Below are 17383 nucleotides of genomic sequence, written 5' to 3' on the forward strand. Positions count from 1 at the left end.
CCTGGACACTCCAATAAAAAATGCTGCATGTGCAGAACTGTTTGTCCTGGCCCATTCATTCATTAGCTGACTATACTGTACTTCACATCTCGTCATCCATTTGAGAATGTGACTTGCATTAGGTCATGCCATTAAATCCAATAAAAATCAGAGTGTGAGATCTCTGTCATGAACATGTGCATTGACCAAATGGTCTGAACTGAACCCAACTGGGATGTACAGTAGCTTACATGTGCAGGTGTCCCACATCACCAGCTGAGGCTTCACTCGGTCAGCTGAGAGTAACAGGATGGCAGACAGAAAGAAATCAGGGATCTCGCAGCCCGAGGGAAAATGTCTGTTCACATGGTTTGAATGTAGCTTCAAAATGGACTCATCCGTTTCTGCTGTAGTATGCATACACATTGGAAATGGTTTCTGTAGGGAAATGTTTGGCTCATTTTATGGACAGAGTTTGTATTGATGAGCCAAACAATGAGTCAGTGAGAGTGAAGAGGAAAGGAACATTTCTGTCTTGTGTAAATAGCAATTACATTTTTCTCCAAAGCAGTTTAATATTCATAATATATCTTAATAGGGGCTATGATGCTTTTATGATGCTTATGTACAGAATGACTTAAATTATAAACAAGCCCCATCTGAGAGTTTGCCTACCTAATAATCCCCCAAAGATGAATCAGTGCGTCCCCTCACAGGAACGGGTGCTCACATAAAGTGTAGTGCGACCCCTGGTGGTGAAAGTTGGACATTTTATTCAATATTCACATATATTGTAACTGCAGATACAAGTGATATATTTACGCAACACATTACTTTTACAAACCTCAGTTGTAATGCAGACAAACAGGGAATATTTAGTTGAAAATTAAAAAGTAATTCAGAAAAATTTAGGGACACTTGCCTCTCTTGGATTTTTGAAACAGTAAGGTCAAAGCATGCATTTTACTGGTTCATGATTTATGGATTTTACTCATTTGTATGCAAGTGCTGCTCGGGGATTTTCAGCATATTCGTCTATATAGATTCAACATGGATTCAATGCTTGTAAGTTGAAATAATTTATTGAAAAATAATTCGGAACTGTAAGTCTGCGACACTAAGCCTCCACACGGCCGTATTTTACAGTGACACACTTAAATAATGGCGGCCAAAGGGGAACCGGTCTATCAAATTTTCTCTTTTCAGGACTGTAAATCCTCTCCTGACCCGATTTTTGAGCTGCCCACCCAATGTGTGGCTCCTACACCGGCCCCGATAGTGATAGATAACGGCTCCTTCCAGACCCGGGCCGGCTGGGCGGCTCCAGCGGCGGAGTTTGACTCCCCGCGGCTGCTCTTCAGGTCGGTGGCGGCGCGCAGCAGAGGGGCTGCCCGCAGCGAGACCCAGATCGGGAACGATATTCCCAACCTGGAGCCGCTGCGATGGCTGCTGAAGAGCCAGTTCGACCGGAACGTGGTGGTGAACTTCGAGATCCAGGAGCTCATTTTCGACTATGTGTTTACACACCTGGGCATCAGCTCAGAGGTGAGTGGTGGGCGGGCGACTCATGTACGCTACACACGGTGTCCGCTTTTATGTTAGTAATAAAGCCATTTGCCATACTTTTGCTTTTATTTACATATTATACCACAGGGTTCCTTTTGGTTCCTTTTGGTTCCTTTTGGTTCCGCATTAACCCAGTCCAGCGTGAACAGGTCACACATCTTATAAGTGTGAGTGTAGACCCCAAAATCAGGTTTTACTCCAAGTTATCAGCAAAAATGTCTCCATACAGTTCAGATGAAAAGGCAGAAGTTATCTAAGTCAGGGCTTTAACGAGTATTCAGAAGATACACGCAGACTGTACGGCTGTAACTACTGATTTCCATCATCAGTGAATCTGTTGTGCTAATTGTTTTTCTTGATTCATTGTTTAATCTGCAGGATTTGAAGAGGATCGTAACACCGCAGTTTACCAAAGATATTCAGTTCACTAAGCTCACAGAAAATAGCAGCAAATCTTGAAGCGCGCGCGCACACACGCGCGCTTAGAGGAATAGATAGAGGAAACATGATTTTGATTTTAAATAAATGAGATGTCTTTTCCTCTGACTGCTGGTTCAGCTGTCAGTCAGCTTTGTTCTGTGACTTATGGTTGTCTGGAGTTTGTGTTTGCCTGTACATACACACCTTCCATGTACTAATAAGGGCACACGGTTACCACAGACAGGGCAGCGTTGTTTTTTTCCCTTTGCTTTGTTTCCTCTTGGAATAACAACACAACAACAATGAAAAGAGGGAATTGGAATATACTCCATATGCAAAATGAGTTGTACATTCATTACAATAATGTGGTTTGGTAATATTTTGCCATTTCTGTTTTATATGCGTCTAAGTTACACATCATGACAACCAAATAATCAACCAGCGTTATTTTCCCTGGGCTTTTGTAGGGCAGTGTAGCCCACCCTATTGTGCTGACAGAGGCGCCCTGCAACCCGCTGCACTGTCGGCAGATGATGTCAGAGCTGCTGTTTGAATGCTATGGCGTCCCGCACGTCTCCTACGGTGTGGACAGTTTGTACAGTTTCTACCACAATAACACTCAAAGGAACCTCCCGCCTCCACACACTGGCATCATTCTGTCCTCCGGGTACCACTGTTCACACATCCTGCCGGTGATCAACGGCAGGTGAGGATTCACAGACACAAGCAGCTGCTCTGTTTGCCCTTTCAAACTTGTTTTTGACTTCATTTACTGCAACCATGCCGACATTTTGCACAGTTTGCTCAGCAGAGGCTAATCTTTCCATGGTTTTGATTCGAGGTTGGATGCGGTGAACTGTAAGCGTGTGAATGTGGCTGGGAGTCAGGCAGCGTCCTACCTGCAGCGCCTCCTCCAGCTGAAATACCCGGGTCACCTTGCCGCCATCACACTCAGCCGTGTGGAGGAACTGCTGCATGAACACAGTTACACTGCTGTGGATTATCATGAAGGTACGGCATGTCAGTGCCAGCATACTTAAATACTTGGACAAGTGTGCAAACCTCTTTCCTCCTTCCTTCCTTTCATCATCTTTTACTTTCCGTTGCCTCTATGCTGTGCTCTCCGCAGAGCTGGAAAAGTGGCGCAGCCCAGAGTTTTATGAGCGAGAGGTTCACCGCATGCAGCTTCCCTTCTCGGGTAAGGTGCCGGGCGGCTGTGTGAGCGTGGAGGAGAGGCAGGAGAGACGAGCTCAGCAGCTTCGGCGGCTTCAGGAGATCAACGCTCGCCGCCGGGAGGAGAAGCTGCTGCAGGACCAAGAGAGGCTGGACAAACTTATGGCTGTGCAGGCAAGAGACCCATACTGTCATTTACAATCTATTCTAAAGCCCTTCATGAGTATCAGATTTATGTGCATAAGATTTCATATACAGTAGGAAAGATTTTTTGAGCCATATACATGTGATAATTACAGAGAGAGATTACAGAGTCTTTGGTTTGATTCTCAAACACACAGCTGGTCTGTGCTGCACAGTGACTCTGAGTTTTGTGCATGCAGGAGTTGCTGGAGGACGGCCTGCTGGATCAGTTTCATAAGAGCCTGGTGGAGCTCAACATGGACTCAGCTGAAGAGCTGCAGTCATACATCAACAAACTACAGCTGGCTGTGGAGCAGGGCAGGCAGAAACTGCTGCACAGCGATGGAGCAGAGGGAAGGGCGGAGGTGGGTGTCACTCCAAATCAGAGAAAAACAGAATGAAGAAATCTTTATTTGGATCGTTAAAAAAAAAGTTGCCAATTGTTCCCGACAATTACTGTGAAAATCTGATAGTGTGTGCTTTTTTTGAGTAGTTTGTATTAGGTTGCCTAAGAAAAAAAAAAAAAAAGTATGTATTGAGTGTATCGCAGTGTTAGTTGCCAACAGTAAAAAGGAAATATTCTCCACAAAAGTAATGACAGCAGCCACTGAGCTGAGGTCCCATTCAAATATATGAATAATTAACCAGGTCTGCATGACATTATTACTGGGGATGTGCTGTGGGGCTCTTCAGGATAGATCCTTGTTTGCTGCGGTCGATGAGCTGCAGCTGACATGAAGCCTGAGGCTGTTCTGTTACTTGCTGCCAGGTGTCTGAGCTGGAGCAACCGATGGACGAGGGAGATGGAGTAGCGCTGATGGATGCTGACTTGCCTGAGGACACGCTGCCAGAAAAACCTGCTAATGTGGTTCAGGTAGTGGCACAGAGCTGCCAGAAGTTCCCAGACAGATATTTAGATCCTCATTCATGCTGTGCAGGCAATTATCTGCCAGGTTCATGTGTGGCAGAGTGTCCTGTATTAAGTTTTTGTGGAAAATATAACTTTAAAAAGCAGAAACATTTGGTTTCAGTACTTGCTGCACATTAATGTCAGTGAAAAATGACTCTGATCTCCAGCCCGTGTTCAATATGGCGGAGTACCACCAGCTGTTTGTGGGGACGGAGCGTCTACGATGTCCAGAGATCCTGTTCCAGCCCTCGCCGACCGGAGAGGACCAGATGGGACTGATGGAGACGCTGCAGTATGTCCTGGCCAGGTAGTGATACAACATGACAGGCACAACAATGACAAGCAGACATATGCACATACAACACAGTACATGTAAACACATGTATCACACTCTCTTTGCCTATTTAACTTTATCACACGAACACTGCATTGTAGCATCTTTAGCTTAATTTTCTCCAATTATTTTCATAATAAAAAATGACGTGACACTGATGTAACAATGTCTTTCCTCTGTACCACAAACAGGTACACTTCAGAACAGCAGGAGGCGCTGGTGAGCAATGTGTTTCTGACAGGAGGGAACATGCAGTATCCCGGCATGAAGGAGAGAGTGGAGAGAGAACTGCTGGCCATGAGACCCTTCCAGTCACACTTCAAGGTCCTACACTCCCTTTAAACTTCTAGTTAGCATTACAATCTCCTAACTAATGAGCCAGACCGGTGTTGTTCTGAACCACATCCCTCTTCACATGTTTCAAATGTGCTTTCACAGTTTACATCCAAATACTTACATAGATAGATAGATAGATAGATAGATAGATAGATAGATAGATAGATAGATAGATAGATAGATAGATAGATAGATAAGTAAGAAGTAAGATAGAAAAGTGAAATCTGGTTTAATTCATCAAATACTTCTGCAGATGGGTTTTTCAGATAATCTGGAGCTAATCTTAAATACATTTTAACTTCTTCCCAGGTGACAATGGCGTCGCGGCCGGCCCTGGACGCCTGGTACGGGGCGCGAGACTGGGCCTTGGACCACCTCCCTACAGGAGGGGGAGGAGTGGCAGAGGGCTGGATCAGCAAACAGGACTACGAGGAGAAAGGAGGCGAGTACCTGAGCGAGCATTGCGCCTCTAATGTCTTCATTCCCATGAAAATCGCCAAACCAGTCCCTGCTCGCCCCACCGAGCCCTCTGTTACCACATCAACTGCAGCTTCTCCAGCTGTCACCACAGTTACGTCTGCCCTGACTCCCTCCTGTCTGACTGTTGCTGCTGATGTTTCTGTGGTTACCTGCTGAACTCAGATATCACGAGTCTCTGACGTTCAGGTTTTGGTCTCGTAACCTTCGTAACTTCCTGACAGGAGCCGTTTTGAAGTCCAGTTTTTATGCTTGTTAAACCACAAGAGACCGTTGTTCATATTGAATGCTCATCAGATTAATGATGTTAAAAGGTCCACAGGGAATATTTCATGTATTACTTGTAAATAGAAAATTGGTGTTGTTTTATAAAAATATTCTTTCACTGTTGAACAGATCTCAAGTCTTACATTTTACTCTCACTTTAAAAACAAGTAAAGGGTTGGTTCACTGAAGTTACACACACACACACACACACACACACACACACACACACACACACACACACGCAAAACATGTTTTCTAACTTACTTCTATCGTATTCATTCATGCAGATACAAATTCGAGCAAGCTGCAGCTTGATAAATGACTGAAATGGTAACTTTGTCATCAAATTGTTGACAGTTTATTTCCTCTTGATCCACCAAGTTAAAGGAGAATGTTTTGTTTATTATTTGGGTGAAGTGACCCTTTAATTGCAGCAGCTGTGATTAGGTGTTGCAATACAGTTTTGCACCACTAGAGGACAGATTGACACAAGCTAGTCATCCTGTGTTCAGCCTCTGCTGCAGCAACTCAGCTACTGTTGTTTTGTTACCAGCACATCCACAGTAGCAGACCCATTACACAATATAATTAGACCAACCTCTATAATAGTAATTTCTTGTAAACTTTCTGAAAGCCAATGATTTCAGACTTCCCCTGAGAAGCTGCTCTGTGTAGCAGCAGGGTTTCTCTGAGCTGCTGTGCCAGGCAGCTTTCAGAAGGAACACATTCTCACTGCAGGTTTGTGTTCATGCTGAAACTGGTGTTGAGGTTCACTGTGAACGCCAGTTGAACAAAATGTACTGTGTGCAGCTTGCTAATTTGCAAACCCACAGTGTAATCAGCCTAATGTTCACAAGATGTAGACACAAGGTTTACATGCAACTGTATGCTCCATAATGATAATGTCGAGCCCAGTTTTCTCCCTCTGAAGAACTGTGAGGTGTCATGCAGGTGTGTCTGCTCCTGTGTTCCATGTTAGTCCACATTATTAACCCAGCAGACCTCTAATAGTATTATGTGGTGTTAAACTGTGCCACAGCTCAAGGTTCAAACTCTCAGTCAGCATGTTCTGTTTCTCCTCAGGCAGCTGTAACAAACATACACACAGCACCCAGGTTTCCACATCAGGGCAGAGCAGGGCTAATCAGAGCCAAAACAGGCCTGTGGCTGCAGGGTAATTGGCTCAAATTTAACAAGAGGGATTAAAAAGGAAAAACAAAGCAATCTTTTATGCATAAAAGCAAGTCAACAGGATTTATTTCTATGGCTACACTACATTTCTGCAAGGCTTCCATAATGATATTTAGGGAAAAACAAAACAAACTAAAAAAAACCTCTGCAAAGACAACAGATAATGGGTGTTCTGTACCTTTTCATTTCCATATATTTGTCGTCATGTTCAGCTAATGGTGTGGCTTTTGGTTTGTTGTACACCATAAACAAGCATCTGGATAATCTCTCAAGGCTAAAAAGACCTTTATTATTGGCAATATTATATGATTATGGTCCACATTAGTAATTCTGAGCCCTTCAGGATATGAAGGGTTCAGGTGGTCAAGTTAAAAAAAAAAAAAGAAAACAGATTTGATTGGTGATTTCATGTTGCCCACTTTTCTCCATGTCCATACCTGCTTTCACCTCCCTCTTGCTCTGTGTCATGTGCACTGTCACCACCTTGCAGAGATGTACAAGTCAAATTTACTGCTAGGACCAATATAAGTCATCATTATGTGAGGTTTCTAGATAAATTATCTACAGAACAGCTCAAGGGGCACCGTGCAGATCTTGTGTATTTTTAAACAAGCCTGCGCTGCATTGGACCCTGTTTGTGCCGTGGTGTTGGCTAGTGTCCAATTAGGAGGATTTATCAGTGATGCAGGTCAGCAGGAACACCAGGCGGGGCTGAGCTCATGTCACGCACTCATGTGTTAGAGGGGGGGAGAAAAGGTTTCATTTAATTACATTTTTCATGTGTAAAACATGAGTTCATCTTCTAAATAATTCTGGAATTCACAGCAATATCTACCTCTTCATTCCCCTTGACAGTGAGGTTTTGTTGGTTAGAGAGTTTAAAATAGTCTGTTAGCACAACATGTCCTATTCAGACACTTAAATAAGGTGAAAAGTGGTTGAAATCGAGTAGAACTGTAGTTGCAGACAGCCCTGCTATTCATTTCCGTGCTTCCTGTCCCTCTTCACTCTGCAGAGGGGCTAAACTTTTGCAGACTACTGCAAACTTAGATGGCTTATATTTTAGTGTGGGAAGCCTGTGAGGGATCAAGCCCCTGTTTCTAGTGGCTTGCAGTTGGTTGGGTACCTGACAGCGTGGAAGTGGCTTGGACCTATCACTCATGATGCTTTCCCAGCGCAGCGCATTGCAAACAAAATGTGTGAAAACGTTTTGAAAAAAAAAAAACAGTCTTGTTACATTTTCGATTTTTTTCTTTTTTCTTTTGTTTTTGATGCTTTCATTTTTCTCTTTTTTGTGCTTTTGCTCTGTAGTAATACATCTTAAAGCAAGCAGTGATGGAAGAGGTTTTCAGATCATTTACTGAGGTGAAAATAGCAACAGTACACTGTAAAAAATACCACCATTAAAAGTCAAACATTTTTTTACCTGTAAAAATGCAGAAGTTTGAGCAACAAATGTAATTGAAGTATCAAAAGTAAGAGCACTTATTAGTACTAACAGTAAGCAGTACTTTAATGTTGTAGTTGTTATTTTGCTCTGCCTCTCCTCCTTCTTATTTCTATTTTACTTCTTTCTCATGTTTTTCTTGTCATATTCTTAGATGTGCTTGTTGTTTATGTCACATTGAAATGAGCAAAATTTAAAAATTCCACAAAGGTTGCAGCTGTTCGAGGTGAAGTTTATTGCTCGTTTAAACTGTTTTATATGCACTTTTAGTTTAATCTATAACAACATATCATATTTTAGATACTGATTGTAAGTTTTTACGCCTTAAAACCTGGGTACCTGGGTTGATGTGTTCATGTGAAAAACTGTGACCTGATGCTCTGAAATACATCCATAATAACAGTAATAAGATTCCTTAAGTGCCTATAATTCAACCATCATGACTGATCTGCGTGCTGATTAAACTGATACATGGAAATGAATGTACATGTAAATATGGATCACTTTAAATCATACAGTCCCTTCAGAAATTGACTTTCTTGACTCCCAGCCTGGAGTTTCGGTAAACTGTCTAATGTCTCAGTTTTCTCACATCTTCAGTTGTCTGTTGGCTGCTGTCCAATAGAGGAACTCTGCCTGAGAGGCTCACAGATCAGCAGGAACAGCATCAACATCATTGAGTGAATGAGCTGATATTTCTTGTTAAAGAATCATCTTTTGAGTGCAAAACACTCCCTGCAGTCTTGAAGAGGATTGTTGTCTCCTTCACAGAGGACAGAGGCTGTTGTCAGCTTGAATTCCTTTCACTGACAAAGGATTCCAGTAGTGAGAGGTTTATGGAGCGGAAGAAGCACCAGAATATCCATTCAAACATGTTGAGCCATCTCTGCAGCGCAATCCACATCTTCTATCGTCCACTCATATGTGTTCCTCTGCTGCAGAGGCTTCAGGAGGCCGTGCATTTATCCATATCCAGAGGAAAAGCTGACTGTCGGAGCAGTCTGAGAAGTTTCTGTGGATGTGGAAACTTGTCGCTATTGGAATCCTTTGTAAGTGACTTGAATCCAACTGCAAACTTTTCACCGCCACCTTTCAAGCCTGCAGGGGACACAGCAGGTGTTTCATACTGAAAAGGTAGATTTTGGGTGAAGTGTCTCGTTGAAGCAGCTGTGGAAGACTGGTTGAATGTACTCAGATTACTGTTGTTATTTGTCCAATGAATAGTCCATCTGGCTACGCAGTCTTAAATCCATGCGCACACACACACACACACACACACACACACACACACACACACACACACACACACACACACACACACACACACACACACACACACACACAGTGCCTCTCCATGTCAGTGAAAAGATCCTACTTACCATTATCAAGTCATTATGATGAATCTTATGAAAAATGACTCTCTGACCACACACAGATTTACCTTTTTCCTCGGATGTTCATGTGACCTCAACAGTATAAGAGGACAGACGTGTGGTGCCTGGGAGGTAATGAAAGGTCTGTCAAGTTGGAAGTGCAGCGCTCATGTGCTAAATTGAATTGCATTGCAAAAGCCCTTTGTGTTTTTATGACAGTACACAGCCGAGCTGACGTCTCTGTGTTTTCTGTTGTCAGCGTGTGAGTCAGTAGCAGAACACAGCAGCATATCCTCTGTAGCGGAAAAGCATTGTTGCACTGACCTCCTTTGGTTCAATGTTTTTATTTTGCTGTGTTTTTGATGGATTTTTGTCTTTCAAAAATCCATCAATGTGTATTCAGGTCATTCACTGTGCTGATTGGTCACTTGAAAAGTCCTCAGAAGGTCCAATCATGGTGATTGTGGCACATAACTGTGTACCTAGAAGACAGGAGTCATTAACCAGAAAAAAAAGGCATAATTTCCTTGAATGTTTTTGAAGAGGATGCGACATGAATGTGCTATGACAGAACAACAGATGTCTGTGCAGGTCTGTGTACATTCGTCTTGGTATGATTCATGATATTTGCCATTATCTTTTCTTACTGATAGCTTACTGAACATTTGGTTAATGCCATTAGTGAAAAACAAAATGCGCTCACAAAAATGGCATTCCAGTCTACAACGGCAGAACCATTTCACCCTCAAAGAGCTTCCTTCCTGTTTCGGGTTTTTCTCCGTCTCTTTCTTGTAGCAGCTTTAAAGTGAGCTGTGTATTTTGGGACGTGTGCTGTAGACATCTTTACTGATATGATTTGGGCGAATGAAGACACAGATATTCCCCCATGGTCTTTAAAAGGACACAGTGTTTGTATGCTTTTCCATTTCCTCCAGTGGACTCCCAAAGGGCCGAGGAGTCTTCAAGCTGCAGTGAAGGAGATGATGGAGAAAAAGCCTCTGTGCAGGCGCTTACACAACTTCTTCTGAATGAACACTCTGATATGAGCATCAAATGTCTCTGGCTCGGATAATAACGAACATTCACAAGGATGAAACCTTATTGTTTGAATATAAACTGTTCCACAATGCCCAGCACAACCTAATCAGCCTGGTTAGGGAGCAGAAGTAGCTGTAATCAGATGTAAATGGCCTCTTTCTCCTCCTCCCCCCACCCCTCCTCCTCCCTCCTCATTCAGAGAGCAACAGGTCTAAATCCTGTCCCTCCACGGTGGTGCAAAGCTTGTGGTTGCTGCAACAAGGGCCTGAAAGATTGATAAATCATTTTATTTCAGGCATTCTTCTTGAATTTCTAGAAACTGGACAATGATATTCCGGACAGCAGTCGAGCATGCGAAGAAGCACCCTGGTGTAAGTAATGTGTATTTCTTTGCTGTTTGTTTCTTTTTAGTATTTCAATATCGGTCACAGAAACCTGTTTTCACGTAGCTCGAGCTTGACTGACAGCTGAAATGAACAACAAACTCTCTGTATGGCTCATTTTCCTGAATATTTAGGATCTAAATTTTAACTGAGGCTTTCAAATTCAGGTTTTGATACTTGAATTTGATACTCTTATAGTTTTTCTGTCTTTTATCATTTCACCATAATAGGAATCACAGCTTCCTAGAATGCATTTTTGATCACTACGAAAGTATAGCACTATCCTAATATAACATATATAAAATGATAAAGTTAACTTTTGATTAAATTCTGGCTTTAGTAAATAAAATACATCAGCAGACAAACTTGATGATTGTCTGCAGTGCTCGTAGAGTGTTGGTAAATTAAGTGGTCCAAAGGAGAAGTCTATTTTTGTGTCATCTAAGCTTATCTTACCTCTAATTCAGATTCAGGTTAAGTTGCTGTAGTCGCTCATTGAAAATCAAGCCAAACTGAGAGAAGCTTAAAAAAACACACCCGTGACCTTAACAAACCTCCTAAATCTAAACTGACAAAATCTAAGCATTTAGGAAATGAGTTGTTGGAATAAAATGAATTTTAAAATCGAGTTGTTCCTGCAGGGGACTGGATTATTTCTGTGCTTTTAACCAGCTCTGCTGTCACAGAGCGGAGTGACAGAGTTTTAACTTCTTGTCATCAGCCTCCCAGGAGATAGAAAGAGAGAGAGAGAAGCTGCAGGGAGGAAATCCCTATGAGACTCTACCAGAACCCCTTGATATGGTCTATCATCCTGACAGACAGACAGGCTGAGAGTCAGATGGTACGTGTGTGTGTGTGTGTGTGTGTGTGTGTGTGTGTGTGTGTGTGTGTGTGTGTGTGTGTGTGTGTGTGTCTGTGTGTGTGTGTGTGTGAGAGAGAGAGAGAGAGAGAGAGACAGGAACTGCAGGGAGCAAATCCCTGTGAGCCTCTACAAGCCTCCTTGATCAAGTTATAACAGTCACACAGACAGACAGAGACAGAGAGAGACAGGCTGTTAGAGAGAGTAAGAAAGTTTAAGAGTCGAAAGACGAAAATTCAGCCACACAAATGGACAGACAGACAGACAGTTAGGAAGTCAGACAGACAGACAGAGATGGAGAGAGCCACTGTATACGTATTATGTTAGAATAAGTAATGATTGAATAAATGACAGCAGATAGACAGGGTCACACAGTGAGCTAATCAGATGGATAGAATTCATGGACAGACAGACAGACAGACAGACAGACAGACAGACAGACAGACAGACAGACAGACAGACAGACAGGCAGGCAGGCAGGCAGGCAGATAATAATGAAATGAAATAATGAAAATAATGAAGCAAAGTACAAGTAGCTCCAGTCCAGTAGCTACTTATAGTTTCCACCACTGTCTTACACACACATACACACTCCACAGTGCTGTGTGTCAGCAGGTTCATCGGGATGACGAAGGGTGACGGAGCAAAAGCAGGCCAGGAGTTAATCCTCAGAGCTGTTGTTGATCAGCTGCTCAGACCAACACTGTTGCAGTGACTGTAATCTGCAGACAGGAAGTGTCAAATAAAGTGTGCGTCCGGTCCAACAGCAGGCTACAGCAAATCCCAGGACATCACCAAACACAATTTGTGGAGTGTTATTTAGAATCACTTGAGAGGACTTTAGAGTTAGTTTTCGCAGGTGTTATTGATGATGCTTGCCGTGTATTTCAGAAGAGAGTTTCTCATAGACAGACAAGTGTTTGACTTATATATAAAAACAATATATACATATATATACATTTCACTGAGACATTCAGCCAACAGGAGTCATGAGGCTGAAGCTGACTGAGGCTGATGCAATGCAGAAAAGGAGTGCAGTGCACTTTAGTAGGTGTTTGTACTTATTTTTGTCTTTTTTAAACTGCATGTTATTGTTATGTACGGCATGGAAGAAAGCCCTTTTGTTCCCTTGTTTGACGGTGAACTCTGCCTTGAGCGCTGAACATTAGCTCCATGCAGCTAGTGCAGAGGTTAGCTTGTTTAGCAGCAATTTGATGATAGGAAATCAAAATTCTACATCACAAAACAACTGTAATAAAATGAGTAGCCTCAGTAAATTCTCCAACAAGGTCATATGGGGAAGAAATGAAAGACACTTTTAAGGAAGAGTCACATTTAAGGAAAAATGGCGGGAAAGCGTAGCACTAACCAGTCACAGTTGCTAGGAGCAACAGAAAACAGGACTGAGACCAACTGCTGGTGTCACAATAATAACAAAACATTCATGAAAATCATCCCAGGAGTATGTAACGTAAATATCTTCTGAATCAACCCTGGACATGTCACTCCTCAGTGTCTTCATCTTTCTTCATGGTGGTCTGTAAAACATCCCGGTGAACTGTGTTCAACCAGCTCTCCTTGCTTTATTGCTCTTTCTGTGGAAACTTGGAACAAGTTTTTTAATCAAACTTCCTTTATGGCATTAAATGAAAACAGTCCAGCTGAGCTGCAGAGGCTACAGCCGTCAATACATGGCTACAGCAAATGGTGGAAAGTACAAAATGTTCATTTACTCGGGCACTGTGGACTAAAAGCTTTTTGGTATTTGTTTGGTATAAAAATTCAGTCTACCAGCACAACTAAACCTGACGCCATGACTTCCTCGATAACAAGACCACAGAAAGTATGGCCAAGAAATACTTCCAGCACGTATACTGCATGACGTGTTAGTTGTGTAAAATGTATAACATATATTGATATTCATTATTTAGGCCTCCATTATTCTGAAGCAAGCTATTATGGCTACTTTGACTTTTGATTCATGAAGTATATTTTGATGTGAATACTTTTGACTAAATAACATTATGCATACTAACCTTGTTTCTTCACTGGGGTAGGCTATTGTTATTTTTGCTCAAGTGAAAGATCTGCTCACTTCTTCCACCACTGACAATAACATAGAATTTTAAGACTGACTATATTTAGGATTTGACTGAAACACAGACTGGAAGAAGGAACAGGAACTGTCTGTTTACTCTCATCCTGTGGGCTGAAATCAGTCAAGCAATGTCAATCCATCAAAGTGATGTGTTTTCTGTGACAGTTTAAACTTCTCTATAAACCGTAAACATTATGTCTATACTGTACATGATATGTTGTCATTTGTGCACAAGTAGCACAGCATCACATGTCAGATTCAGAAGAAGCTCAACCTTCTGATTATCTCCTCTGTCGTCAGCTCATCCCCCAGTTCTTCTTCATCTGTTTGGGAATGGGCGGGGCATCTCTGTATCTGATCCGGTTGGCCAAAGGACCCCATGTCATGTAAGGACCTTCAAATTCCCCCATGACCTCTTAGGCAACAGGAATCTGCTAATGAGCTTGTTAATAGGTGTTTTCTCTGCTTTCGACAACTGTTTAGTTCGGTTTTCACATCATTTGAGGACAGACTGCAGTTTCCCAAAGAGGAATGAATGACCCCCTACAGGACGGTCACAGGCTGGAGTACGCCACCGACATCATTATTAAGCTGTTTAAAAAAGGAAGGAAATAATGGATCATAGACTAATTAAAATTCCTTCCTCTTATAGTTTCATCCTGAAACGCAGATTAGCTAAGATTTCCGCAAAGCATATGGAGGGCATGAATGCTTTTTAAACTCTCATTAAGCTGAGAGATTTGGTTTTTGTTGTCACTGTCAACAGGGATCCCCTCTTGCTTTCATTTCCCCTTTAGCCGCCTCTTGCTTGGACTTCCTCTCCTCCTGCTGCTATCAAAACTGCTCCTTTATCCTTGAAGATGTTCTAGTAACAGCAGACACAGCAAAGTGCTTTTAATAAGGGCTCACATGGTGGTGCACTGTCTTGTCTTCTTGCAGGTCTTTCATCATTGCTTTGCAACAGTGATTGTTTTAATGATTGATAAACTTATTCGAAAGAGTGTCGTGGTGGTGGCACAGCAGGCTTAAAGCACGTGCTGTGTACTGAACTTAAATCTGAACCTCAGCTTTTGGTTGCCCTTTATCTCATTTTATTTTGTATTGTAATCTATCAAAGCAGAGATGAAATAAAACAGCTCTCAGGGGTATCAGATCACTTGTGGATAAATGTCCGCATGCTAGATCTGCGCGAGACCTTTGTGTGTTCTCAGATTCCCCTCCAAAAAAAATAACAGAAAACCCCCCGAAATTTCTCAATTCATGTCTGCTTGTGTGTTTAGCTGGAACAAGACCAATAACCCTGAGCCATGGAACAATCTTGACCCCACATACCAGTACAAGGTAATACAGTACACTACTCATACAAGTGTTCAGTGTTAGGGAACTGGGACGACATTTTAACTGTAATTTGACTTCTTCTTCCCCAGTTTGTGGCCATCACCACAGAGTATGAAAACCTGAAGAAGGAGGGACCTGACTTCTGAATCTCTCACTGGCCTCCTTTCACAAACCAGAGTGGAAAAATAGCATGAAAATCCTGATCTAGGCTCAGATTCACTCCCCCTCCTTCCTTTGATGTCCTCACTGCAGGTGGGAGGTGAAATGGATCCTAAATCCGGATCCGTAAACCTTATAGTGTCTTTGTGCCTGTGTTTGCAATGCAGCTGGTGGTCTGGTAAATGTGACCAGGACTGTCAATGAACGGATCCTGATGGCACGTATGAATATTGGAAGAATAAAATATGTGGTATTTCTACATACTCACACTTTTGCTGCAAAAGTATGTCTCCTGCAAAAGTTTTGAAGGAGACATACGACACACATGCACATGTTTCCCTGCTCTGTTTCACTTGTACATGGGCTGAGGAGTAAGCAACAAGTTAATACAATAAGGGATACTATACATCATAGACAACTGTTTTGTTAAGCATGCTGCTGCGTTTTAGAAATTTCATTTCATTCAATTCAATTTCATTTTAAAGTCTGGGGGTTAAAGCCAACAAAATGTGGACTACGTCTTCTGTGTAGTGTGAAGCTTTAACTGTACCAATATCTGATCACGTCTAATGGGCCTGTCGCAGTGTGTTGATGGTCAAATTAGTGTGACTTGACTGCATGGGTGTTTCTTCATAACGGGCACATGATTGTGGGTTTAACAGCCATTAAATTCAACAGTCGCTTTGTGAGTGAAACGATGCATAAACTGGGCTGGATTCTTTTAATAAATTAACTGACTGACTCATGTTTGGGTACGAGAGTCTTTGTTGCCAATCTGCACCGTCACACACATATGCAGACAGACAGACAGACAGACAGACAGACAGACAGACAGACAGACAGACAGACAGACAGACAGACAGCCGATGCTTTCCCCAAACACCTGCATGGAACTGAGTCTGATACAGATCTTTTTTCCACATCCTAAGATAAAAATACACAATCAGTAACTCTGATGGAACAGATCCATCTGTTGGCAGTGCAGCTGTCACTTTGCAGCCTGATTGGTGCTTCAGCGATCACATTTAGTAGTGTGTGTGTGTGTGTGTGTGTGTGTGTGTGTGTGTGTGTGTGTGTGTGTGTGTGTGTGAGTGCATCAGTGTGTGTGACAGCAGCCCTGAATCTTTGATCAGCTACAACAGTGGCAGGATGCTGAGCAGTCACCCAGCATGGTGTTGATGTATGACAGCAGAGCACAGTGTGTACAAGCAGAGTGTGTGTGTGTGTGTGTGTGTGTGTGTGTGTGTGTGTGTGTGTGTGTGTGTGTGTGTGTGTGTGTGTGTGTGTGTGTGTGTGTGTGTGCGTGCGTGTGCGTGTGCGTGTGTGTGTGTGTGTGTGTGTGTGTATATACATACACACACACACACACACACACACACACACCAGTCCATATCCAGGTACCACTGCCTCCTCATACTGCAGACACAGGCATATACACTGACTGTCCTATGTGCAGGGTGAAAATCAAATAGATTGAAAAGGTGAATCGGGTGAAAACTCTTAACATCTGAATCCATCATCTAAGATGATAAAGTTTTTAAAGTTTCCAAATCTCAGTGTCAAACCTGTTCTCTTGGAAGATGTTGACTTTATACTCAACTCGTCTTCCTCCATTCTTGTTTTAAAAGATGATACAGTGAAGAAGATATGAATGAATGAATTCACTACAAGGGAAGTGATGTCAGAATAAATTTTTGTTTGTTTGAACTTAGACTACAGGACTTGCCAATCCCCAGTCAATGTTTGAGACTTTGTCATATGAAGTGTAGACCTACAGTGTTGATCCCTCAATTATTTTTCTCTTTATTGACTTCAACAGTAGCACCCTTGCTCTTCCTGAAGGATAAGTTAA

The 17383-nt window shown here is 42.4% G+C and overlaps 2 protein-coding genes across 2 annotated transcripts; both read left to right on the forward strand.

Moving 5' to 3' along the window:
- The first annotated feature begins 1114 nt into the window (after window positions 1-1114).
- Window positions 1115-6950, forward strand: actr5 (actin related protein 5). The gene is made up of 9 exons (XM_070968684.1): window positions 1115-1524; window positions 2433-2671; window positions 2807-2976; window positions 3095-3312; window positions 3522-3686; window positions 4091-4195; window positions 4399-4538; window positions 4757-4889; window positions 5211-6950. The coding sequence occupies exons 1-9, from the start codon at window positions 1141-1143 to the stop codon at window positions 5535-5537; spliced, it is 1881 nt and encodes a 626-aa protein (XP_070824785.1). The 5' UTR covers window positions 1115-1140; the 3' UTR covers window positions 5538-6950.
- A 3956-nt stretch (window positions 6951-10906) lies between these two features.
- Window positions 10907-15823, forward strand: ndufa4l2a (NDUFA4 mitochondrial complex associated like 2a). Its single transcript, XM_070968719.1, has 4 exons — window positions 10907-11065; window positions 14335-14420; window positions 15315-15375; window positions 15462-15823. Exons 1-4 carry the CDS (start codon window positions 11021-11023, stop codon window positions 15516-15518), a joined length of 249 nt encoding a protein of 82 aa, XP_070824820.1. The 5' UTR covers window positions 10907-11020; the 3' UTR covers window positions 15519-15823.
- The last annotated feature ends 1560 nt before the right edge of the window (window positions 15824-17383 follow it).

The sequence above is a fragment of the Chaetodon trifascialis genome, chromosome 8 (assembly GCF_039877785.1).
Source record: "Chaetodon trifascialis isolate fChaTrf1 chromosome 8, fChaTrf1.hap1, whole genome shotgun sequence".
Taxonomy (NCBI): domain Eukaryota; kingdom Metazoa; phylum Chordata; class Actinopteri; order Chaetodontiformes; family Chaetodontidae; genus Chaetodon; species Chaetodon trifascialis.

Coding starts and splice junctions, on each gene's coding strand:
- actr5 (XM_070968684.1), top strand. CDS start 1,141: ATGGCGGCCAAAGGGGAACCGGTCTATCAAATTTTCTCTTTTCAGGAC. Junction 1,525..2,432: donor ACCTGGGCATCAGCTCAGAG/GTGAGTGGTGGG, acceptor GGGCTTTTGTAG/GGCAGTGTAGCCCACCCTAT. Junction 2,672..2,806: donor CTGCCGGTGATCAACGGCAG/GTGAGGATTCAC, acceptor TTTTGATTCGAG/GTTGGATGCGGTGAACTGTA.
- ndufa4l2a (XM_070968719.1), top strand. CDS start 11,021: ATGATATTCCGGACAGCAGTCGAGCATGCGAAGAAGCACCCTGGT. Junction 14,421..15,314: donor GCCAAAGGACCCCATGTCAT/GTAAGGACCTTC, acceptor TTGTGTGTTTAG/CTGGAACAAGACCAATAACC. Junction 15,376..15,461: donor ACCCCACATACCAGTACAAG/GTAATACAGTAC, acceptor CTTCTTCCCCAG/TTTGTGGCCATCACCACAGA.